Source organism: Gorilla gorilla, chromosome 21, assembly GCF_029281585.2.
Source record: "Gorilla gorilla gorilla isolate KB3781 chromosome 21, NHGRI_mGorGor1-v2.1_pri, whole genome shotgun sequence".
NCBI lineage: Eukaryota > Metazoa > Chordata > Mammalia > Primates > Hominidae > Gorilla > Gorilla gorilla.
The window spans coordinates 74,755,156-74,778,957 of NC_073245.2; the positions used below are offsets into that span (position 1 = coordinate 74,755,156).

Here is a 23,802-nt window from a genome sequence, read left to right on the forward strand (position 1 = left end):
GGTCTGCGTGGAGCAGGTGGGCAGAGCCTCGAGGGCCACTGGGGCGGGAGTCTTGGAGGCCCTGAGGAGCCCTGGGGACTTTGTGGGAAGGGAGTGGGCAGATGGCAGCGTGGAATTGGGCGGGGGAGAAGGACACCGCCAAGGTTGCCCAGACAGGTTTGCAGACCCCAGGGCGGGGGGGTGGGGTCAAGTGAGAGAACTGTCACCCTCTCTGGAGGCAGGTGCGGCTTACATTGGCTGCCTGGGGACACCAAGGACAGCCCCAAGGTCCTATGGGGTCACATAGAAGTCCTGCTGCCTGAGTGGGGATCGAGGTGGGGGCTGATGGCAGGGACCTCCCGTGGGCCTGGGGGCCAGGACAGAGGCTGCCCTGTAATGATTCCTGACCTTCCCTGAGCACCAGCCATCAGTGGTTCCGGGGTAGACCCTGCTTTTTTTATTTTTCCTTTTTTTTGGGTCTGTAGCTGGATTTAACTTAAAGAGCAATAAATTACAAATCTGGAAAAACATCCCTTGTCCCCACAAAGGACACAGCTGTCCCCAAATGACAAATGGCTCTGAATTAACATTATTTGGTATTTATAACTTCCGCCGGACAGAACTTACAGATGTTACTGGCAAATCCTGCCTGCCTTTGGGGTATTTTTAGAGCCTATTGTCCATCCTTACGAGGTTCCTCTAACCTCGTCTCTACCAAGGAGGCAGCGTGCACTGTCTGGGCCCAGAGGATGGGCCCGGGGTGCCCCCAGCTCCTCTGCAGAGCTGGAGCGGTCCTGGCACTTGTGGGCACATTCATCCATCTGCAAGAAGACAGAGTGCGGGGAGAGGGCAGGAGCCCCCGGTGTTGCTCTGGGGCAGGATGAAGGAGGGCTGAGCAGAGCTGAGGCCAGGTGGCAGCCCCACCCGTGGAAGGGGATTCAGGAGTAAAGGCAGCAAGGATGTCTCAGGGACTGGATGAGTGGCCAACACTGACCATCAGGCGGGCACATGGCTGGGAATCTTTGCTGGCTCTGCAGACACGGAGGCTGAGGCACAGAGAGCTTACCCCGGGCCCTCCACATTCAGCAGCAGTTGGGACTTGAACCCTGGCCCCAGCCATTTCCCAGCCGACTGCACTCTGCCAGACGTCCGAGGTGCCTGGCCTGCCAGTGGACCTCCAGACTCTGTCCTGGACCTGGACTCAAGGGCCTCCAACCCGGCCCTGAGTTTTGGGCTTGGGGGCAAGGCTTGAGCTGTGACCAAACCTCCCTCACGGCCGCCCCTGGGGTTCAGCTGGGAATTCTTGTGGGCCCCCACAAGAGCTGGGGGATCTAAGTGTCTCTTGGGCTTCCAGTGCGTGGATGTACAACTTTATTTGAGTATTTAATTTCCCCTCTCATCCATAAAATAAACAAGGGAGATTTATCTGAAAGTGACTGAACACTTCCAGGCTCTCTGCGGAGTCCGGGCCCACAGCGCCGTGCGCTGCTCACAACTCAACCCAAGTGTCTGCGTGCAAGGGAGGCGCGGGCAGGAAGCGTCGGACCTGGTGTTTTCGTTAGGGAGGTTAACGGGCTGGGATGGAGGGCCTTAAATCTTTCACTAGAAAATCCCGGTGAAGCTTCGGAGGAGGCCTGGGGGAGAGCCGGGCCACGGAGCAGCCATCTGTCAGCAGAGGCACCCGCTCGAAAGTGCTGTTGATTTAAGGAGGCCAAGGTATTGAGGGTTTTCTGTGTTTAGTTTAAAATCTTCAGAAAAACTCATTAGCGCTCTCCCTAACTGTTTCTGGAAGTGGTGATCTGGGCTCAGGCTGAGGGCTCAGAAAAGGCCGTTGGACACGGAGGCTCACGGAGGGACCAACCGTTCCCCCAGACCTTTCTGGAGCCTGGGCCAGGGTCACTGAGGGGACGGGCCCTCAGCGCCGTTCATGTCGGCTGATCCTATTTCAGCCGAGGCCGGGATGGGCTTTCCTGGCCCAGCCAAGGAAGTGACACCCTGTGTGACGGCGGATGAATTCCTGAAGCCGCCCCGCCTCCCAGGCCCCTTCTCTGCACCCTGTCAGCTCTCCCTGAGGCGGGGAGATGGGCCAGAGGGCACCACATTGAGGCTGACGACTGTCACCCATCCTCGGAGGGGATGCCACCCCCAAATCATCCAAGCTCAGGGCCCCAAAGTCTCTCAGCTAATTCACGCTGGTGCCCCATCTCAGGCTGGCAGGACCATCGCCCCGGCCTCATGCTGGCCAGTGCCTTCGGCTGACCTCTGCGCTTTGCTTGGGGGAGAGTGCCCAGTGGGAGGCGGGGAGGCTCCTGGTGGCGGCCCCCAGCCCCTGTGGGGGCTCCTCCCCAGACTCTATCTGCCCCCAGCACCTCCCTTTGGAAAGGCTGTTGGGAGACGCCCATGGGAGGAATCTGACGGGGTCCTGGCGTGGGGCCGGGGGTCCTGACCATGCTGCTGGGAAGGGTTTTCTGTGTTTCCTTCAAAGCCCCCAGAAGAGCTGCTCTGCTGCCTTCCACATCCCTGGGATTGTTGCTTGAGAGCTGGCCGGGCGGCCTCCGAGGGGTGGCTCTGGCTGAGCAGCTGCCCAGCTCGGCCTGGGTCCTCCTCGCCCCTCCCTGACCCTCCAGGGCTGACAGGGACAGGCTAGTCGATGTTCCCCCTGGGACCTGCGGGGCCCTTGTGCAGCAGGAGGCTGGTTGGAGGGAATGCAATCCCCAGGAGGCCGTGGTTACCAGACCGGGGTCGCTGGGCCTGGTTCACTGGTCTCTCTCCCTTTTTGTCTCTCCGTCTTTGTCTCTGTCTCCATGTCTCTGCCTCGGGAGTCCTCCATCCTGGCCCCATTCCTTGCTCCCTGCAGAGGGGCAGCCTTGCCCTCCCTCCTGTGCACACGGCGTGCCATAGACTCAACTGGACCCATCCCTGTCACCAGGGCCTCTAGGAGGTCAAGATCAAGGGCCCTGCATGTCCCAGGATCCTGCAGATTACGAAATGAAGGGGTGCAGAACGAGGCCTCAAAGTGGCGGACCCTCCACAGTGTTTGCAGCGAATAATCTGGCATGTTTTATACACAAGCATTACAATTTAGAAATGATGAGTTCAGAGGTCAAAGGGGAAGCCCTCGAAGCAAGCAAAGGGCTGGGTCATTGGGGCCTCCTTCCCACAACCTCACATCGTTTCCACATTTCTGGGACCCAGAATCCAGCAGACCGGACCGGGCCAGCGTCCACAGGCTTCTCAGAAGGGTGTGCGGCCTGTGCGGCGGCTCCCATCTGGGCTAGGGCTAGGGCTAGGGCCAGGGCTGCCGTTCCCCTGGACGGGCTGCTGAGAGCAGCCTCAGAGTGGCTGCCTGGGAAGGGCCTCTCCAGAGACCTTTCCCAGCCAGGCTTCCCTGGGCTCCTGGCAGCATGGCAGGCCCCTTACTCTCGAGCTCTTGCACAGTCCTGGGAGAGTCGGTGACTGGCAAGGATGGGTCCAGCTGAGCCTCCCCTGGCCCGGAGAGGCTGAGTGGGCTCAGAGCCTGCACCGCCTACTACACCCTGACTGCAGCCGTGGGGAGTGAGGATCTGGCTTCCCATGGGAGCATGGCAGTCTGGAGACGACAGAGACCACTGCACGGCACATTCTCTTCCTAGCCATCTCCCACTTGGAGCAGTGCCCACCCTGAGGGGGCAGACAGCCCGGGACTGGCAGAGGACCCCCCACGGGGTCCTGGAGCCCCTCCACAGTGTACCCAGGAGCACAGAGCGGTGGGTGCGAAGCAGCCTTCCCACCTGTGGCAGGACAGCACGAGCCGGCGCTTCTGGAATCCCTGCGGGCCAGGCAGGTGCTGGAAACATCACCCGGATGGAGCCCACACTGCGGCCTCCACATAGCCACCCAATCACTAACACCTCTCCTCTCAGCACCTGCTTCCGGGGAGCCTCCACACACAGGCCCAGGGGACCCTCCCCACACACAGGCCCCGGGGACCCTCTTCACACAGGCCTGGAGACCTTCCTCACCTGCCTCCCTCAGCTTCCCTGCTGTCCTCCTTGGGGTGTGTCCCAGGTGAGGGGACATGGCGTGGCTGCAGGGCTGGCCCAGGAGCCCATGAAGGCTGCCTTTGTCATTTTCCTCCTGGTTATCAATGCTGATTCACTGGAGAAGGTTCAGGAAAAAGAACTTAGAATAAGCTATAATTGTCGAGAGATAACTATCATTATCACGCACTCCCCTCCAGACCAAACATCATTACACACTAAGTATTTGTCCATACAGGGGATGGATGAGACCCCGTACATGGCTTGAGACCCCGCGTTTCCGTGGCGTGTCTGCATTCTTACATCTTTCCAGGGCACTGATGGGTGAGGGCTCCTTGACACACGTGCCCTCGAGCCACCTGGGCAGCCCCTCTTGTTTGGAATTGGACCATTGCCATTGTCCCAGGGCAGCCCAGGGGCTGGCGATGGCTCCATCTGTTGGAGACTTGGCAGCAGCATGCCCGAGGTGGGGGGTGGCCCCTGGGGCGGCACTGAAAGGAGCGCCCGACGCCGCTCATCGCAATGTCCCCACACCTGGTGCACACGCACATCCGGGTCTCAGGTGCACACACCGCCGCCACGCAGGTTGTCCACACAGCCAGGGACCTCCTTGGAGGCCTGGGCTCCTGACCTCCAGGCAGGAGGGCTCTGTGTACCGTGACCCCTCCTGCTGCTGTGGAGGAGGCAGCGGTGGCATCAGAGGGCCTCGACCCCTGAGCACCATGTCCCAGGCTGGACATAGAGGAAGGAGGACCATTGATCTGAGGAAACAGCACATGTGGAGACTCTGAGATGTGATGGGTCTTGTCCCCACACCTGAGTGGATGCAGGTGTCAGGACCGGGGTCCCGAGGCCACAGGGCAGCCAGGGCTGGGCCAGCTGTGCGGAGTTGCCACAGCAGAGCCTGGGCTGTGAGGGAGTGAGGGCTTGGATGCAAAGAAGAAATGGAACCAGATTCCCATCATGGAAATCCGAGACCGGGCCAAGTGCAGGGGCGTGGGGGATGGGCTGTGGCTGGAGCTGGGTGCGCTGAGAGGAGGGACCCAGCTGGGGTTTTACCGGGATCAGGGAGAGCAGGTCTCGGGGGCCTCCCCACGCAGGGAGACCCCAGGCGGCTCATTCTAGGCCCACCAGCTTGCTGGGCCGTGGAGAAGGAAGGCCTGTGTGGAGGAGGGGGAGTGGGGATCCCTCAGTGCAGCCGGCCCAGAGTGCAGAGTGCAGCGTGCAGGCCCGGCTGGCTGAGGTGTGGCCACGGCTGGGCTCCTGGCTCCCCCACCCCGTCTTCCTCCTCCCCCAGGCCTGTGGCCCCAGTGCGGCCCGACGCCGTCCAGCAGTGGGGCCAAGAGCGCGTTATCAGATAATAAATAAGGCGGCTGGAGCCGTCCGTGTCAACATCTTGGCGGCCGCACAGGGCACTGTGGGGGAGGGGGCTGCCCACCAGGGCCACCCCCACCTGGGGGGAGGCTGTGGGCTTAGGCAGCCTCCACTGCTGAGGCGCCTGTCGGTGGAGGGGTGAAGGCGCGGGCACCCTGGGGTCTGTCCCCAGCCACAACCTCACAGCCTCGGGGGTGCCGGGCCCCTCAAGCATCACTTCTTCATCTCGGCCTCGTGTGGAGGCCCAGGCACGGCCCAGAGGCAGACGTGGAGGGGTTGGGCCTGCGTGCTTGTTCCCTGAGCCTCACCTTCCACCTGGTGGCTGAGCACCTGGGGGACCACGTGGAGATGGGGCCCCAGCCTGCACAGGTGGGGTTGCTGCTGAGGGGATGCTGCGGCCGGCAGTGCTGGGCCAGGGACACTGGTGTGTCAAGAGCCCCACTCAGCCTCCTTCAGGGACCCCACCAAGTACACACTAGGCCGTTCCCCACTGTGGGCCCTCCGAGGAGGAGGCTGGGCCCCAGGGTGCCCGAGGGTCACAGTGCCAGCTGCTCCTGCCACGGGGAGCCTGGGCTGGGGTGGACACCGGGTACTGGCCAACTTCCGAAGGCAAGTCTGATGTCCCCAGAAACACGGCCCCTGAGGCTGTGGATCCGGCCTCACTCTCAGGTGAGAGCTTGGACTTGAAGGCCATCCTGCCTCCCTCCCGCCTGGGCCCCTCCCCACCTTCTCTCCTCTCTGCTCACTCAGCCGCCCTGCCCTCCCCACCTTGTCACCTCTCTGCTCACTCAGTCGCCCTGCCCTCCCCACCTTGTCTCCTCTCTGCTCACTCAGCCGCTCTGTCCTCCCCACCTTCTCTCCTCTCTGCTCACTCAGCCGCCCTGCCCTCCCCACCGCACACCAGGCCCTGACTCAGCCCACGTCTGACTGGCTGTCCCCGAAGGCTGTCCACACACCCTGGAGGAGGCAGCCCGGAGCCCACAAACTGTGAGCCCAAGCCTGTGACGCTGTGGCACCGCATAGCTGGGTAAAGATGCCACCCGTGTTCCTGGTGGCAGAGTGACCTGTTTGACGATGGTGACAATAGGAACTGTTTTTTTCTGAGGGATGTCCCTATTTGGTCAAATAAGGAGGCACTTTTCATTAACAATGTTCCTTTTCTTTTCTTTTTTTTTCGAGAAAGAGTCTTGCTCTATCACCCAGGCTAGAGTGCAGTGGTGCAGTCAGCCCCCACTGCAGCCTTGAACTCTTAGACTGAAGTGATCCTCCCACCTCAGACTCCTGAGCAGCTGGGACTACAGGCGGACGCCACCACACCTGGATTATTTATTTACTTATTTATTTATTTATTTTTGTAGAGACGGGCTCTCACTATGCTGCCCAGGCTGGTCTCGAACTCCTGGGCTTGAGTGATCCTCCCACCTCAGACTCCTGAGCAGCTGGGACTACAGGCGGACGCCACCACACCTGGATTATTTATTTATTTATTTATTTATTTATTTATACTTTTTTGTAGAGATGGGCTCTCATTATGCTGCCCGGGCTGGTCTCAAACTCCTGGACTCGAGTGATCCTCCCATGTTCCCTCCTTAATGAGCACGTTGCATGTTTCAGACAAACCTTAGAGGCATCATGCTCACTTAGCCATGAGCTGTCTTTTGCAACAGCAAAGGAGAGACTGACCCTCTCCCTGAGCCCACCCCTGGAAGCTGCGGTCCCAGCACAGTGGAGATGTGGTGTGTCCCCAGGACTCAGCCGCCCCGTCGGGTTTAAGCCTGTACAGGGCGGCTCTCGGGATCCAGTGTCTGTGTTTGGCCAAGACACACCTACGGGTGTCAAGGAGCACCCTGTTGGTTGGCCGCAGCCAGGTCCAGGAATGGTGGAAGAGTGAGGACGTGCCAGCCTCCGGGCCTGCTTTGAGGAGCGAGGGCCGCAGGCTCAGGGCCTGGGATGCTTTCAGCCTTGCTGCTCTGCTCTGAATGAAGCAATAAATTAAGGGCTTGAAGTGGGAGGGCTCTATAAATGGTTCTGGGTCAGGAAGCCCCAGGTGACGGGGCTCTGCGTCTCTTTTCTTTTTCTATGCTGCCCATGCTGTTTTGGGGCTTCACCAGGGCCTTCTCCATCCTCCAGGGTGCCCAGGATGGAGCACTGAGGGGCTTGGTGGACATTTTCTGCAGGCTGGAGGGGCCACTGCAAGGTCTTTGGGGATTTCCAGGTGCGGCGCCCTCCTCCTGAAGGCTGCCTGGGCATCTGCTTTAGTTCAAAAGGTGATGGGAAGTCAGTATGCCCAGGTCCAGGCAGTGCAGGTAAAGTGACCTTCCTTTCAGTCCTGTTGCTCTGATAAGGAGCCGGGCCACTTTGCCTGCCAACCTCCGGCTCGTCTGGTTGTTTATGGCTGGCTGGGCAGAGCGCAGGGTGGGCTGGTGGGAAGGAGAGTGCAGGGCGCCTGGCAGCTATATTAAGGCTCTGGTCCTCATGGCTTCCGCCCTAAGAGGAGAAAGGCTTAAATTTAGCAGCAGTGACCATGCCCAGAGGTGGAGCTGTCAGCCTCCGCCATCCCGGACACATCCCTAAAAATGGAATAAAAACAGGGAAAGGGTTGTTTCCCCTTTTCCCATGGGCAAATCCCCCTGTTCCCTTTGGGGACCTCCCTTCATGGATGAGGTGTGTCCAGGGCCACAGTCGGGTCAGCACTTGGACTCCTTCCACTCTACCTATGGGGACCCTGCCTGTCCTGCACACCCCCCACAAACACCTCCAGGAAGCCTCTCCAGGTAGGGATTGGTGCCTGGTGCCACCTCCCTATACTGGGGCCTCCCAGGGACCCGCCTTCTACACAAGTGCATGGATTACAGATATGGCCACGGATTTGTGGCCCCCCCAGCAGAGGTGGGGAAACCGAGGCCGGAACGGAAGCAACGTGGCCAGCTCCATTGCACCCAGCACTGTGGTCTGGGGACGCCGTGCTGTGCCCTCTGACCCTGGCACCTTGAGTCACCTCTCTGAGCCATGGTTTTTCTCATCAGGGAAGAGGAAAACCAACGCCTGCTTCCTGGGAGCGGGGAGTGCGAGGATGAGGCTGCGCAGTGTCCACCCAGCAGCAGGCATGGGGAGGCGCTGATGTGAAAACCACGACGCAGATAGTCACCGGCTGCCTCCTGCTCCAGGTCCTCAGCCCAGGCAGCTCTGCAGCTTCCCGCTGTCTCCCCCAGGCCGTCCTCAGGCCTCCTTCCTTCTGGGTCTGTGGCCCCCTCGCCCCCTCACCCAGGGTCTGGGGTGCTGACAACAGGCTGGGCTGACCTTACCTTCCATAGAGATGTGGATTCCCAAGGTCAGCCCTTCAGGTGGTAGAGGCAGCAACCGTCCAACCTGCGGGGGGACAGACTGTCCTTCCCCAGCTGCGGCCTGGCCTGGAGAGGCCTGGGAGGTCACTGCTACTGGTGAGGCCTGGGAGGTCACTGTCACCCATTTTCCCATTCAGGGACCCAACGCCCAGCATGAGCCCTGAGGCAGATGTGCAGGAGCTAGGTTGAGGGGGCGACCTTCAGTCCCTTGTGCCTCAGTATCCTCATTGTGCACGGGCACCCGGGAAGGCAGCCTGAGGCTTCTGGGTTTGGAAACAGGACAGTAGCAAGTGATCCCCAATGGTGCCAGGATGCCACATGTGACCCTTATGGGGACACAGGTGCCACCTTGCCCCAGCCCATTTCCCCGTCCCCCATCCCCAGGCCCGATGAGCAGGGCAGGGCAGGAACTTGAACTGGATTCAGACCCTGAAGCCATCATAGTGCAGGGTTTCTCAAAGCGTGGGCCCCCAGGCACCCAGCAGGTTTGAGGGGTTCATGTTTAAAATGCTGACTCCCGTGCCCACCTCAGATCCCACGGAGGTGAAAATCTCCCAGCATGGCTCCCATTGCATGGGCTAGAATGAGAGGCCTTGCCTGAGTTCTCTCTTGAGCCAGGTCCAGTGGGGGGCAGGTGGCTGAGGAAGTTACTAGAGCTGCTCACAGCCCCCACCTCAGTGCCTAATAGGATGGAGGAGGTTGGGAGCAGACAGGGAAGGCTTCCAGGAGGAGGTGGGCTTGGCTAGGAGGAGGTTCTGAGCAGGGACCCAGCCTGTGGGAATGGAGGCGTTCACCAGCCCAGCCCCTCTGCTGCGCCTCCGGGCCAGGCCCCAGGCCCGTTGAGCGCCACTGCCGAGCCTCACACCTGCCCTACCCGGCACCCCTCTCCCAGCCGCTGGGGACCTGGGGGATGCTGGTGGTCCTGAGCACCATCAGGGCCTGGAGATGTCCTTGAGGGCACCTGGGGGGACGCGGGGGGACGCAGGGGATCGGGGATGTTTCAGAACGCAGAGGATAGCCGGAAATCGCTAGGAGGGTGGTGACCAGCAGGCAGGGCAGGACTTGGAGACCCCACGGGTGATGGGCAGGGGGAGATGGGAGACCCCACGGGTGATGGGCAGGGGGAGATGGGAGACCCCATGGGTGATGGGCGGGGGAAGGGAGAGTGAGTGAGATTCAAGGCTTTATTTCACTTTCCCTGTGGCTTCATTTGTCTCTTTTAGAAAAGATCACATCGCATAGAAATGGGGCTGGAAGAACCTCTGGAGGGACAGTTTCAGGATGAGTGGACCTGCTCCTGAAGCTGATGCCAGACAACTGTTTTTCAATATGCGGTGGTGCACTGGGGGTCTAGCTGGCTCACAATGTTAAAAATATTTTTGAATCAAATTGGAAGACTTAAAATCCAGGTTTCTGGCATTGCTGGAAAAATCAGGGCTTGTTGTTGAAGGGCAGCAGCCGGACGGAGGCGAGGATGTGCTCCCCGCAGGGCGCTGTGGCCGCCTGCCCCGCTCCTCCGCCCCCTGTGGCCGCCTGCCCCGCTCCTCCGCCCCCTGTGGCCGCCTGCCCCGCTCCTCCGCTCCCTGTGGCCGCCTGCCCCGCTCCTCCGCTCCCTGTGGCCGCCTGCCCCGCTCCTCCGCTCCCTGTGGCTGCCTGCCCCGCTCCTCCGCTCCCTGTGGCCTCCTGACATACATCACGGGCCATTCACAGCTGCGTCGGGTAGGGTGCCTCTTGCCAGCGTCACTCATTAAGGTATCATCCAACCCAGTGTGGAGGGGGCTTGCAAGAGAAAGAGGGGTCACTAACAATTCTCCTGGGACAAGAGACTAAACTGCGTGGCCCCAGATACGCCAGGACATGTGACCACGTCACCACCAGCCCCAACAGCGCTTGGATGGGTCAGGACAGGGCTACCAGACAATTCACTCTGCCTGTCAGAAATGGTCATGATACACAGATTCAGCTAGAACAAGGCCCTTTCCCATCCCCTCTGGAAAAACTGTCCAAACAAGTGCGTTAAGTCTGTGATGACTGCAACGTGAGCGGCTTCCCTTGGCGGAATCCTGGCACCGTGCGCGGCCCGCACTCTGATCCCTGGCAGTCCTGCACCCGTTGCGGGAAAAGTTCTCTGCACCACAGCTCCGTCTATCCATGTGGGCAATGAAGGACAGCCCCGAGTCCTCAGGAGGCCCATGTCCAGCTGCTCCCCTCATTCCTCTCCCCTGCTTGGCCTCAGGTGCTTCACTGGGAATCTTGGTTTTACACTGGGAGGTTGACGGTTTTTCCCCAACTGCTACAACTTGTAAACATATTGACGGTGAGTGTTGATGACGGAATTCAAGTTGGTGGTGGTGCCCTGCGTTGGCCTCTGCCACAGGGGGCCAGTGTGGTCCGGAGCCTTGGGCCGCACCTGGGGAGTCCCCTGCTGTACGTGGGGTGGGAAGCTGAGCCCTTTCCTCACCAGCCTTTTTGCTCTGGGGCCTGACTGCCGTCTGTCCAGAAGGCCTCCCCACCACTGTGTGGAGACTCCAGCAGACCCAGTGTCTGGGTTGGGGGGCCTGCTGGTCTCTGCTGTGCTGGAGCAAAGCAGGCACGGAGGTGACTCAGTGGGTGGTCTGTTCCGGGCTGTTCCCATGACATGGGCTGGCCTGGGGACCTAGGCCAAGGCCAGCGCACACCAGGCCTCTTGGCGCAGAGCCCCCCTGAGGCCAGCCTGGGGGCTCGGGGCTGTGGAGGGGAAGGCAAAGTCCTCAGGCTCGAACTTGAACTCCAAGTGGCCGGGGGCAAGGGAGTCATCCTCCTGGCCAGAGGCCTGCAGGGACAGGAGAGCGTGAGAATGCGGGGTGGGGCGTGGGGCGTGGGGGGCTGGGGGAACCTGCAGCCTCTTAGGTCAGGAGCTCCCATGACCGGTATTTGCCCTTAGGGACCCCCTGATGCCCTGGAATGGCATGGGGGACCCCACATGAGGCACTGGGGTTTCCCCCACATCTGGCACAGAGCCAGCTCTAGGGGAAGGGCCACCGTACTGATGGCCGAAGGCGGCCAGTGTGTCCAGCCCACTTGCTGGAAGAGGCTCCGAGGGGCTCTGATGGGATCTGACTTGGCCCAGGAAGCACAGGGGCCCCAGCTCTGGGCACCCCACCCCAGCCCACCCCCTTACCTGGGGGGCCATGCTGGGCCCAGGGCACACTGGGGACGCCAGGCTGGGCTTGGCTTTCGAAGTGGCTGCTGAGCTGTCAGTGCTGGCGACAGCAGATGGGGAGGCCGAGGCATTCCTTGTGGATCCTGGAAGCGAAGAGGGGGTGTTTACAGAGGGGTCAGGTGTGGCCTCACTTCCCCTTCCTGCCATGTAGCCAGGTCTCCTCTGGCCCTGGCCCAGAGAGGTTTGGAGACTCCTCACGGTCACACCGCAGGTGTGGGTGGTGGGGCTGGGCATGGCTTCCTTGGCCCCACCTCTGCCCCTGCTGCCCACATGCTGTCGCCACCCTGGCAACCCACACCCCCCCAGCAAGGTCACCACAGGGCAGAGCTGAGGGCATTTGGACTTCCAGAGGACTGTGCTTGAACCAAACACACAGGTCTCTCATGACGGAACTGGAGGCACCGAAGGCCACCCCGCAGGAGCGGGGCTGACTGCAGGGCCTGGCCACGCACCTGAGGAGCCCCTGGCCTTGGCGATGGTCTTTGGCTTCCGCTTCCGTGTCTGGATGCTTTCCTTCTTCATAGCCAGAGGCCGCGGCACCTGGCAGGGGTGGCGAGGGTGGAGGCTGGTCCCATCCCTGCTCACCCCGGGCCCCTTGCACAGCAACCCCTCATTCCAGCCCCCCAGAGCTGGTCATTCCTGGAGCTGGCTGTGTCCTCACAGCCCTGATGGGTCAGCTGCCAGCTGGGCTGGGTGAGGGGGAGCCCGTGGAGCTGGATTCCCATCCCCCCATCCGACAGAGCTGCCAGGGGCCAGAAGGCACCAGGGGTGCCCAGAGGGCAGGAGCAGTGTCCTTGTCTGGCCCAGGCCGAATGGCTGTGGTGAGCCTCAGTCAGCACGTCTGTGCCGTGAGTGTAACAGGAATAGCCCGGGCCCCCGGGGGTGGTGCTGCAGTCGGCCGGCCGGGACATGTGTGTACAACAGCCCAGGGGACAATAGCCATCCTGCCGGCTCCTCCCCAGCCTCTTGGTCTGAGAATGCGGTTGGCACTCGCTAGGAGGCTGGACAGAGGCCTCCCCGCCCTGCCCTGGGGACCACACTCACCCCGTGCAGCTTCATGTAGAGGCCGCAGGCGTTGCACACGGGCTCCCCCTCCGAGTTCCGCCGCCACAGCGTGGTGTTGGTCGTGTGGCAGTTGGTGCAGCAGAGGCCGGCGCGGCGGGACGAGGACTGTGGGGGCGAGGGAGACTGGAGTGAGCCCCGGGCCGGGTGCGCGGCTGGAGCAGGGGGACGGAAGCGAGACTCAGGTCGGCCTTGCGGCCACGCAGGACCCGGTGAGAAGGTCGTGAGCTCTGCAATGGCCTCGCCTGGCAGCTCTGCCTGGACACGCTCTCGAGCCCTGGGAAAGGTAACTTTACCTTCCTGGGCCTCAGTTTCCCCCCAAGTAAAAAGGGGGTGATAACAGACCCACCGCAGGCCAGTTGTGGGGTTCAGAGCCCATGGGGGCCAGGCACCTAGACACGGCAATGGTTTTCCTATTGTCTCTTTCAGCACCAACCCTGTGCCTGGACCCCGCGGTTCTGCAGTGCAGCAGCACTCCAAGGCCACAGGGTCCCCCGGAGGCCAGGACACAGCAAGCGTCAGGGCCTGTGGTCCCCCTGGACACCCGCCTCCCAGGCCGGGGGCCCCACCGGACAGAGGCTGAGGGCTCCGGGTCCCACTTGCCTATGTCTCCCCATTGCTGTGCACTGCGCCTGGTGGTGGAGCAAGACTAGACCCATCTGGAACCTTCCAGAGGCTCCAACATTGCCTCCCTCCTTCCCGTGGCTCTCAGTAGAGACTGACCCCCAATCTGGCAGGCCCAGGTCCAATCAGAGGTCCCAAACCTCCAGGGCCCCAGTCCGTGAGCTCAGTTGGGGCTCAGGAATCTGAACCGAGGGAGGCCTGGGAGGCTCTGAGCTGGCTGCCTGGGGAGTCCCTGTTGAAGGTGGACCAGGGGCCTCCCACCAGCTGAAGCCAGCCTTTCTCCCACTGGCCTCACAGGTTGGTGCTTGGAGGGAGGTGGTGTTTGGGAGCTCCAGCCCAGGGCCCCAGAGGCACCTCAGACTTGAAGCCCTTTCCCGAATCTCAGAGCACAGCTCTGCCGGTGGCACCACCCTTCCCAGCCACCTGTCCCCAGACCTGGTTCTCCTGGGGGGCTGCTGTTTCTACCCCCAGCCCCTACCCTGACCCCATTGGTCCCCTTCCCTCAGGTTGCACAGCCCCTGCCTGGTCCAGGTCCCCGGCCTCTCTTGCCAGGATCACAGTGGTGGCTCTGCAGGAGCTCTGTCCTGCCCTCCCGGCGGCAGCCAGGGCCAGACCATCAGTGTGCCTCAGGCACAGGACGCAGCCCATGAGAATGGGGCCCCCACACTCAAAGCCATGCCCCCAGATTCTCTAGCCAGGACAGAGCCAGAGAGCAGGCACAAGTGAGCCAGCCACACTAGGGGAAAAGAATCCATCCTGGACGAGGGCTGAGTGGACCCAGCCAGCCTCAGCTTCCCCGCCTGTGTCTGTTACTTACGTGAGCAGACACAGCCAGCCTCAGTTTTCCTGTCTGTTACAGCCCACCTCGGTTTCCCCGTCTGTTACAGCCCTCTATGAGCAGACACAGCCAGCCTCGGCTTCCCCGTCTGTTACAGCCTGCCTCGGTTTCCCCATCTGTTACTGCCATGAGCAGACACAGCCAGCCTCGGCTTCCCCATCTGTTATAGCCTGCCTCGGTTTCCCCATCTGTTACTGCCATGAGCAGAAACAGCCAGCCTCGGTTTCCCCGTCTGTTATAGCCTGCCTCGGTTTCCCCACCTGTTACTACCCTCTATGATCAGATGAGGGCCGGCCTTGCTGACCATCTCCTGCCTACCCTTCCCCCAGGCTGCTGCCAAGGGCACAGGCCGTCCTGTCGAAGGCCTGAGTGGGAGAGTGGGGGCCTCCCTGCAGCCCTGAGCACCAGCCAGCCCCCAAACTCAAGCCCTCCTTGACCCCCAGCCGCAGCTGCAGGCAGTTGCCAAAGGCTCTGGGAACGCTGCCCCTGCTTCATCTGGGGCCAGGCCTCCTGTCTCCAGGCAGGACCCTGCCCTGAGCTCCATGACAAAGGGGCAGAAAGGAAACGAGGGGGCCAGGCCAATGAGGCCGGGGAGGCTTGAGAGGTGCCTCAGCTTGCAGCTCCTGGCCTGACTGCGGAGGACAATGTCTCCCACCCTGTGCCAACAGCATCCAGCCACCTAGGGTCTCCAGTGGTCTCTCTAGGGGGATGCTGAGGGTGAGACTTGTGCTCATGCTGGAGGGCCCAGCCCAGGCCCCAGCAGAGCTGGAAGGGAGATGGTACCTGGCCCCGGCTGGATGGTGGGCACCCTTCGTGCAGGAGCAATTGGGGTCACCCAGGGCCCCCAGATGGTGTCTCTCCCTGGGATGCCCCCCGCCACACCCTGATGGGTGTAGAAGCAGCTACTGTTACTGGACAGGATTTGAGTTTGGTCCAGCCTCCCTCTCTTCTATCCTCGTCGGGTGCTAGGTGCTGTGGCTGCTTTCTTGGTGGCCTCAGGCCACTGTCCAGCATGAGGCACGGTCTCCTTCCCACCTCTCGGACACCCACCCATCCGTCTGTCTTCCTGAAGTGGAAAGAAATCTCCCCCAGGGCTGCCAGACGGATTGACCCAGCATGCCTAGGTAAATGTGAATTTCTGCCTAGGTAAATGTGAATTTCTGATACATGATGAATCCTTTGTCTCCTGCAGTATTTGGGACATGAATGCTAAAATATTTGTGTTTATCTGAAATCACATGGAACCGCGTGTGGCCTGGAGTTTATTTGCTGACTCCCTCCTTGTGCCCCAGCAGTCCCCGCCTTCAGACTGAGGGGCATCCATGGCCCAAGGCCCGTCCTCTTCCCTGAACCAGAGGGACCCTCGGGTCTGGGACCGGCCATCGCCCCTTAGCACACACAGATAGGGGTGCACACACATGAGCACACTCCACACGTCCCCCCACAGCTGCCAGCACGCCCTGACGGAGCCACGTCTGAGACACGGGTTGTGGAAAGAAACAAGGTGGGGCACGCAGGACGTGTGTGGGTTGGGACAGCCCCCAGCAGCGGGCACACCCCTCACCCCGCACCCCTGCGAGTGCCAGGGAAACACCTGGAACCCACCTTGAATGTTTTCACAGTGAGCATGTTTCATGTCTATCAAATTAAGACAATGGGAAAAACATGCACCTCACAACACTTTTCCAAGTGCGTCTTCACCTACCCTTTCCTAAATCTTCACCAGATCGCTATTGTACGAGTGGGAGACAGGCTCAGAGGAGCTGCGGGACCAGAGGAAACTGGGGAGGCCCGGGGTGGACAGAACCGCCCCCCTCGGCCAGATACTTAGGGGACACGCTCCCAGCAGCTTGCCCGCGCTGGGGCTCCCTGTGCCACCATACCGCGACGATGCCTTCATCTGTCCCCTCCTCACTGCCCAACAAGCAGCCCAGCCTGGCCACGCTCAGCACCCTGCCCCCCAGGCCTCTCTCCAGGCTGCATTTCGTTTTTCTTTTTTGTCGGTTCTTTTCAAAAGAAGTCAAACTTCAAAGCCTGCTCGCGCGCAGCAGAGCCGCTCTAAGCACCAGGCTCTGTGTGCATCTGAGACATCCAAATAAATCAGGCTCTGGGCAGGGCAGGGCCCGGGCCGGTGCTGGCGGAAATTCAAGGAAGGCGGGAGAGGGAAGGAGGTTCGAGCCTGGCTTGGAGGGACGAAGCGCACACGCCGGGAAACACTTTGGAGTAAAGGTGCAGGTCACAGTGACCCGCAGTGCAGCAGCCTCCTCTGAGATGGAAGACTGGGCCGTGGACAACCAGAGGCTGCTGTGCCACAGAGTCTGAGCCTTGGGGACGGGTGAGTGGCTGGAATGTCTCCAAATTCAAACGGGTCCCCTCCTGGAGGGGGGATGCAGTAAGCACTTGATACAGTGCCCATGCCCCTTGCTGGCTGAGGACAAACTGACTTGGGGACGTGGGTCTGTGAAGGGCTCGAAGGAAGGAAACCCTGGGGTTGGGTGGGTGTTAGGTGCCTGACTCCAGGTAAGGACCAGGCTTGCTCAGCGGGAAGGGACGCTTGGCGCCATGCAACACTAGGCTACTTCCTGGAGCTGGTGCCAGAGGTGGCTCAGGGCTAGGAGGTCTGCTGTCCACACTGCCCTTGGCTGCCGGGCCCCAGGCTTCAGTGTTCTTGGGGGTGGGCTGCTTGGGGCCCAAGAGCTCCCAACCGTGTCCAAGCACAGAGCCAGACCATGGGGAGAGGGCACGGTGGTCCCTACCCTCCGAGGCCTCTGGTCTTGGCAAGATGGACAGTAAACAGGGTCCTCCCCCAGGAGGCACCCCAAAGCCCACCCTGCCTACCCCAGACCAGGGAATGGAGGCCTCACCACGCCAAGGGCCCCCATCAGCCCGTCCTCAGAGCCAAGGCCCAAGCACACAACACCAGCTAATTTAATTTTTACAGCAAGGCGTGGACGGTTCCAAGTTCCTCTCCCCACTTCTCAGATGAGGAGACAAAGGCTCAAAGAGCTGGGGAACTGTCTAGGAGTCTGGGATCCAACTGGACACAGGTATTGCCCGGCTGGAAGACCCAGGGCAGGGCAGGGCAGCAGGAGGGGCTCCCTCCTAGCAGCTCCTCCTGACACCAGAGTGTCCTGGTGCTCAGTTCAAGGCCTGGCAGGGGGAGAGTGGATACAGCCAGAGGAGGGGCAGCCCTTTGCATGGGTGAGGATGAAGGGAGGTCTGGGCTGCAGTCTCACGGGAGCTGGGCTGAGCTCCCTACCACTTCTCTTTTTTTAAAAAAAATTTAATTTAACTTAAAATGTAATTAAATTAAAGAGAAGTTAATTTCAATTACAATTTTTTTTTTTTTTTTTTGTGATGAGGTCTTGCTCTGTTGCCCAGGCTGGAGTGCAGTGGTGCCATCTCGGCTCATTGCAGCCTCAGCCTCTCAGCTCAAAAGATCCTCCTGCCTCAGCCTCTCAAGTAGCTGGGACCATGGGTGTGTGCCATCATGACTGGCTAACTTTTAAATTTTTTGTAGAGACCTGGTCTCCCTATGTTGCCCAAGCTGGTTTCGAACTCCTGGGCTCAAGTGATCCTCCTGCCTTAGCCTCCCAAAGTGCTGGGATTACAGGCATGAACCATTGCACAGGACCAATTTATTTATTTTTAGAGACAGAGTCTCCCTCTGTTGCCCACGCTGGAGTGCATTGGTGTGATCATAGCTTACTATACCCTTGAACTCTTGGGCTCAAGTGATCATCCTGCCTCAGGCTCCTGAGTAGCTGGGACCACAGGTGTGTGCTACCATGTCTGACTAATCTATTTTTTTTTCTTTTTAATTTTTAGCGGAGATGGGTTCTTGCTATGTTGCCCAGGCTGGTCTCGAACTCCTGAGCTTAAGCAATCCTCCTGCCTCAGCCTTCCAAAATTCTGGGACTATAGGTATGAGCCGCCGTGCCTGGCCCCTAAGCCCTTCTTAACCTCAATGGTTAACCCCTCAGTGAGGGCCACATGGACGCCAGGCTGGAACAGCACACCTGGGAGCACAGGCAGAGTCACAGGAGCACACAAGCCAAGAGGCGGATGGACTCCTAGAAGCCTTCCCTCCAAGAGGCAGGCATGGGAGGAGGCTGGGCCTGCAGAGCCCCAGGCCCTAGGCCATCTCCAAGGAAGAGAAGTGGCGGCCGCCCCCGGCCTGTGGTCCTGCTTCCCACCACCTGCTCCACTGGGACCTCCCACGCTCAGGTCCTGGCCCCCCATAGCCCAGGGCCCCAGGATTTCCCCTCAGCCTGTAACTGAGGGATGTTCAGAGCTGCACCGGCACAGGGCGTGAATCCAGGCACCTAGAACAGCCACCCGGCAGGACAGCGGCAGGAGGGCTGGCCTCCACCCAGGGTGACGGCGGGAGCTGGCTGATCGACCCCGCACGGAGTCCACACCACCAGCGGAGGAGGGCTTGGTGCCCAGGAACATACCCTTGCTCAGCCTTCTGACCCAGGGGCCACTGTGGCCTCCTCAATTTTAGATAACTTGCAAACGACATCAACACCCCAAATCCTTATTTGTAAAATTACTCGGAAGTAAAGGTTTGCCTGGGGAAACGTATAGAACAAAGTAACTTTCAGCCTCTTCCAGCCTCTGGGGACTGTGCCCTGCCTGGGGCAAAAGTCCAGGCTCCGGAGTCCCCCACTCCCTGCTCAGCCACAAGCCAGGAAGAACCAAAAGTGAAAACAAGTTTAGCCCATGAGGCAGAGGACAGGCATAAACCTGGTGTCCCTGCGGTCCCTGAAATATGGGTAGAAAGTGCTCCCTGAGGGGACTACAGACCCAAAGACTCTCCAATTTCAGATTTCAAGGCCCTTCAATCAAGTACCCAGCAGCCACCTTCCCTCAAGCCTCATCCCAGGTAGGGTCACCTTGAGGCCTCCGAGACAGGGCCAGGCCACAGCCAGCCACCACCGACTCGTAGGGCTGAGCTCCTGGCTCCTGGCAGCAGCCCTTCCTGGACCCAGCACTCAGCTGAGCCTGGCTGACACCGTTGCTCCAGAGCCTGGGCTCCTGGCCCCCAGAGCGCTCCCAGGGCTGGGCGCTATGAGCTAGTGGCCCCTGGCATCCCCACTGGGATCCCCTGCCCTGCCCTGAGCACTCTCAAAGAAGACCTGAGCCGGCCTGACCTGACCCACCGGGGCGGGCATCCAGGCTGTTTTTGGGACACTCCCTACCCCCTACCCCAGGGGCTCTGGTGTCACCTGGGTGGATTGCAAGAGGTCCCCTCGGGGGAGTACTGCGCCCAGGCGCCCCTCTGCCCAGCCCGAACTCACCAGGCGCTTCTGAGGCCGAACGAGCGGCCGGTTGACGCCATTCATCTTGTGGTACAGGCCGCAGGCATTGCACAGGTAGTGGCCGGTGCCGTCTCGGCGCCACAGCGGTGTGGACAGGGCCCCGCAGTTGACACACTCACGACCCTCACCCGGGAACTCCTCCAAGAAGTCGGACACTGAGGGGACAGGCAGCTGGTGGGCCCGGGCCCTCCCCTCCCCAGGATCCTCCCCAGCTCATGGGCCGGCACCCTCCCCTCCCCAGGAGCCTGGCGGCTTTCGTCAGACGAGTAAATTTAAGGCACAAATTTTGTGCCTTAAATGTATTTTATTTTAAAATTTATTTGCTTACTTAATCTTATTTTTAAATTTTTAATTCACATACGATAAAATTCGCTAGGGATGGTTTTTCAAGGATGGGTGTTAATAAACAGAACCTGAAGACAGACACCTGGGACTCCCGGCTGCGGGACCAGGGGCCAGCACTGGCCTCTGCCTGTTTGACCTGCTGGGAAAGCAGGGTGTCCACACTGGCGGGGGAGGTGGATGAAGTGGTGTCTACACTGGCAGGGGAGGGATGAAGGGGCTTTATCTGGCAGACACTCTTGGGCGCCCCTGGGCTCTCCTGGGAACGCTAACCCCGCTGTCCTCCTGTTCTGCAAAGCGGGTCCATGACAGGGCTGGGGGGTTGGGAGGGTGGAGGAGGTGCCTTCTGTCAGCTTGGCTGTGGTCGCAACCAGTGTCCTTCCTTTAGAAGGCCAGCCCCGCCTCACAGCCCCCTGGGGCCGGGCTTCGCACACTGTGCGCCTGGGGGTGGAGGTCTTCCTGGTCCCCTCCAGGCCCGGCCCGGCGCCGGCGCGAGGGAGGCCCGGGCGCCGAGTGGGGGTGGGGCAGGGATCAATCATCGCCCCGCCGGGGGTGGGCGCCAGCAGCGGGGCTGTCCAGGGAGGCGGGGGCCAGGGGTCCTGCGGATGCCGCTACGCCCGCTTCCTGCGCCAAAGGGCCGGCGGGGTCCCAAAGGCAGCTCCGGAGCTGGGTGTCGAGGCCTCCAAGGTCCCGGAGGGACGGGATGGGCCCCTGCGGAGCTCAGAGGCGCCGCCTTCGCCAGAAAGTGACTACGCTGCAACCGGGAAGAGCCGCTCCCCTCACAGGCCGAGAATCCGATTCTCCAAACTGATACTCGGGAAGCGACTGAAACCAGGTCTCAAATTAAAATCAGTAAACATCCTAGAACCGAGACGAATGTGGCCACTTAAATAAACCGATGTTTTGGACTTTATAAAAATCGTTTCCAAAACTTTTCGAAAACAAAAACAAAAACGATTAAGACTTTTGAGGCTCCACATTGGCACAATCCGGAATGCTGTTTGGAAATAGATGTTCCTTCTCATTAACAGGTTAAAACAGAATTCTGGATGGGTGTTTCCCGTGCGGGGTGTTACCCAGGTTTACTCGTCTTGCCCCGGGGCTGCTGGTGTCGCTCCTGGCAGGGAGGCTCGGACCGTGGGGGAGGATGAGGGGAGCGTTTCGCAGGGTGCGGGTTTGCACCCGGATTCGGCCGCTCCTGGGCCCCGAGACTGTGGAGCCCCCACACTCACCGAAGGTGGGCCTGCGGCCTGGGAGGCCGTGCAGGACGCTGCCATCGAAGGGCCCGGCAGTCCAGGACTGGGCCACGTCGGGGCTCACGTAGGCTGGGTAGCTGGCGGAGTACGAGGTCCCCACCGGCCGCCCAAGCGGGGCCGCGAACTGTTCTCGAGGCAACAGCGCGCCCTGGTAGGCACTGCCGTCTCGGCCCCCCGCGCTGCCGCCGCTGCCGGGCCCCGAGGGGCTGTGCGCGAAAGGGAAGGCGGTGGCCCCGGGCGGGTGCGCGGCTGGCGGGTGCGGGCTGCCCGGGCCGAAGGCCGACGAATCCGCGGTGGCTGTCTGCGCCCAGCCGGGGCGCGCAGCGAGCTCGGGGGGCTGCGGGCTCGGCTCACACCCGGACAGGTAGGACAGCATCGAGGGGACGCGCGCCGGCGGCACAAACATCGGAGAGCCGGCGCCCGGAGCGTGCAGGAAGGAGCCCGAGTCGGCGTAGGCGGCCTGGCGGGGGCTCGCGGCCAGCGCCAGGCTCTGGTACATCCTCCCAGGCGTGGTCTTGACCTGCAGGGAAGAGGGACAGGTGTGGAGGTCACGGGAGCTGTGCGCCCTCCGCCAGCGCCCGAGCTTGTGCCGGGCAGGTGCCGCCGCTTCGGGCAGCGCTTCCCAGTCCCCAGCCCGGGACGTTCGCGGGGCGGGTCCCCGAACCCAAGGGAGAGGAACCGCGGGGATGGGAGAGGCCAGCGCGTCATCCCCGGGGCAGTCACAACGCCGAGCCCACCTCCTCCCCGACCGGGCTTCGGAGGTCCCCGGGGTGAGCTCGGTGGGGGCCTGGGAAGGACGGGCCTGGCGCGGCCGCAGGAAGCAGGGCCTGGAGAGCGGGGCCCCGCCGCGCTGGGAGGGGCCGGGTGGGGAGGGGCGCGCGGCTGCAGCCCGGGCTGGAGCACTCACCAGCGGGCAGGGAGGGCGGGAGGGCACGGCGGTGGCGGTGGGTCGGCGACCGGCGGGCCGAAGACTGGAAGCCCGGGCCGCTGAGGCTCCGCAGCCCCCTCCGCGCCGCCCCGGCCCGCCCCCGCCGCGCCGCCCCTTCCCTCCCCGCGCCCGCCCCTTCTTCCCCGCAGGGTCAGCGCTGGGGCTCCGGCCGCAGAGCCACGTGACCCTGGCAGGCCCTGCTCGCGGGGCTTGGCGACAAGGACGCACGACACGGGGCGGCCAACGTGGAGCCCGGACCAGTGCAGCTAGACAGGCGGGCCGAGGGCTTCGTGGGCCCCGGGGAGTCGGGCGCAGAGACTTCTCCAAGTTTGTGCGAGTCCCGAGCCCTCTGCCTCCCTGCCCCGGCCCCCGCCGAAGGCTGGCCCAAAGACGGGCTCCGTGTCTGGTGGCTGAGTCGGTGATCCCGGCCCCGCTCACCGATGGACACGCGGCGGTGGAACCCCGTGGGCCCCCTCGTTACGTGGCCGCACCCGGGGCTCGGTGCAGGGAACCGGCTTCCATAGGGACGGCCGGCTCGGGTCGCTGGACTGGGACGGGGTGCACTGGCGGGAGCCCAGCGATTTCCTCGGGTTCTGAGCAAGCGGGGCCACAAGGCTCGGGGTCCCAGTGGGAGGTGGGCAGGGTCCAGCCTCTAAGGCCCGATCTGGGTGCCAGGCTCGAAGGCCCCAACCCCGGTGGGGCTCTCAGCCGGCTCTCGGGGACTCGGGAAGAGTTTCCTCCAGGCGCCAGAAATGCGGGTGGGTAGGAAGCGACCCAGGTCAGGGAACCGTGTCCCGCTCGCACTCCCGGTGAGGGCTGCATGGAGGCGTCGCTGCCGCGGAGCAGCTCCGCAGGTTGCGGGAAATGGAACGGCGGGCTCGGAGCACACCGGGTGGACCCAGGCTTGGCGGCCATGAAAGCTCGCTCTCTTTCTTTCTTTCTTTCTTTCTTTCTTTCTTTCTTTCTTTCTTTCTTTCTTTCTTTCTTTCCTTTCTTTCTTTCTTTCTTTCTTTTTCTTTCTTTCTCTCTCCTTCCTTCCTTCCTTCCTTCCTTCCTTCCTTCCTTCCTTCCTTCCTTCCTTCCTTCCTTCCTTCCTTCCTTCCTTCCTTCCTTTTTGCGGAGTCTCGCTCTGTCTCCCAGGCTGGAGTGCAGCGGCGCGATCTCAGCTCACTGCCTCCCGGGTTCAAGCGATTCTCCTGCCTCAGCTTCCTGAGTAGCTAGGACTACAGGCACCCTCCACCACACCCGGCTAATTTTTGTATTTTTAGTAGAGACGGGGTTTCACCATGTTGGTCAGGCTGGTCTCATCAAGCTCCTGACAGATGATCCGCCCGCCTCGGCCTCCCAAAGTGCTGGGATTACAGGCGGGAGCCACCGCATGAAAGTTTTTCCTTGCAGAAACGGGCCCTCAACTCCTGTCAGTCAGGGCTGGGAGAGGACGCTGGTGAAGGGTGAAGACCCTCCCAGGCAGGAAGGCGGCGATGTGGGGCCGTCGGGGTGGGTGTCACTG

General features: G+C 61.5%; 1 protein-coding gene across 2 annotated transcripts; it reads right to left on the reverse strand.

The window, feature by feature from the left end:
• Positions 1-10,637: 10,637 nt before the first annotated feature.
• On the reverse strand, positions 10,638-22,381 carry GATA5 (GATA binding protein 5). Of its 2 annotated transcripts, none has more exons than XM_055372591.2 (7): positions 22,272-22,381; positions 21,341-21,884; positions 19,746-19,921; positions 12,963-13,088; positions 12,371-12,458; positions 11,877-12,001; positions 10,638-11,528 (listed from the first exon to the last, which is right to left on the reverse strand). In XM_055372591.2, exons 2-7 carry the CDS (start codon positions 21,861-21,863, stop codon positions 11,373-11,375), a joined length of 1,194 nt encoding a protein of 397 aa, XP_055228566.2. In that variant the 5' UTR covers positions 21,864-21,884; positions 22,272-22,381; the 3' UTR covers positions 10,638-11,372. The 2 variants fall into 2 exon arrangements, with proteins under 2 accessions (XP_055228566.2, XP_055228565.2); XM_055372590.2 differs by having other exon boundaries at positions 10,638-11,443; positions 22,272-22,331.
• Between the last annotated feature and the right edge of the window lie 1,421 nt (positions 22,382-23,802).

Excerpts from the sequence above, each read along its gene's own strand:
- GATA5 (XM_055372590.2), bottom strand. The coding sequence starts at position 21,863 with ATGTACCAGAGCCTGGCGCTGGCCGCGAGCCCCCGCCAGGCCGCCTAC. Across the intron at positions 19,922-21,340 it reads AGGCCGCAGGCCCACCTTCG|TGTCCGACTTCTTGGAGGAG; the intron begins GTGAGTGTGGGG and ends CTGTCCCCTCAG. Across the intron at positions 12,002-12,370 it reads CAAGGCCAGGGGCTCCTCAG|GATCCACAAGGAATGCCTCG; the intron begins GTGCGTGGCCAG and ends CTTCGCTTCCAG.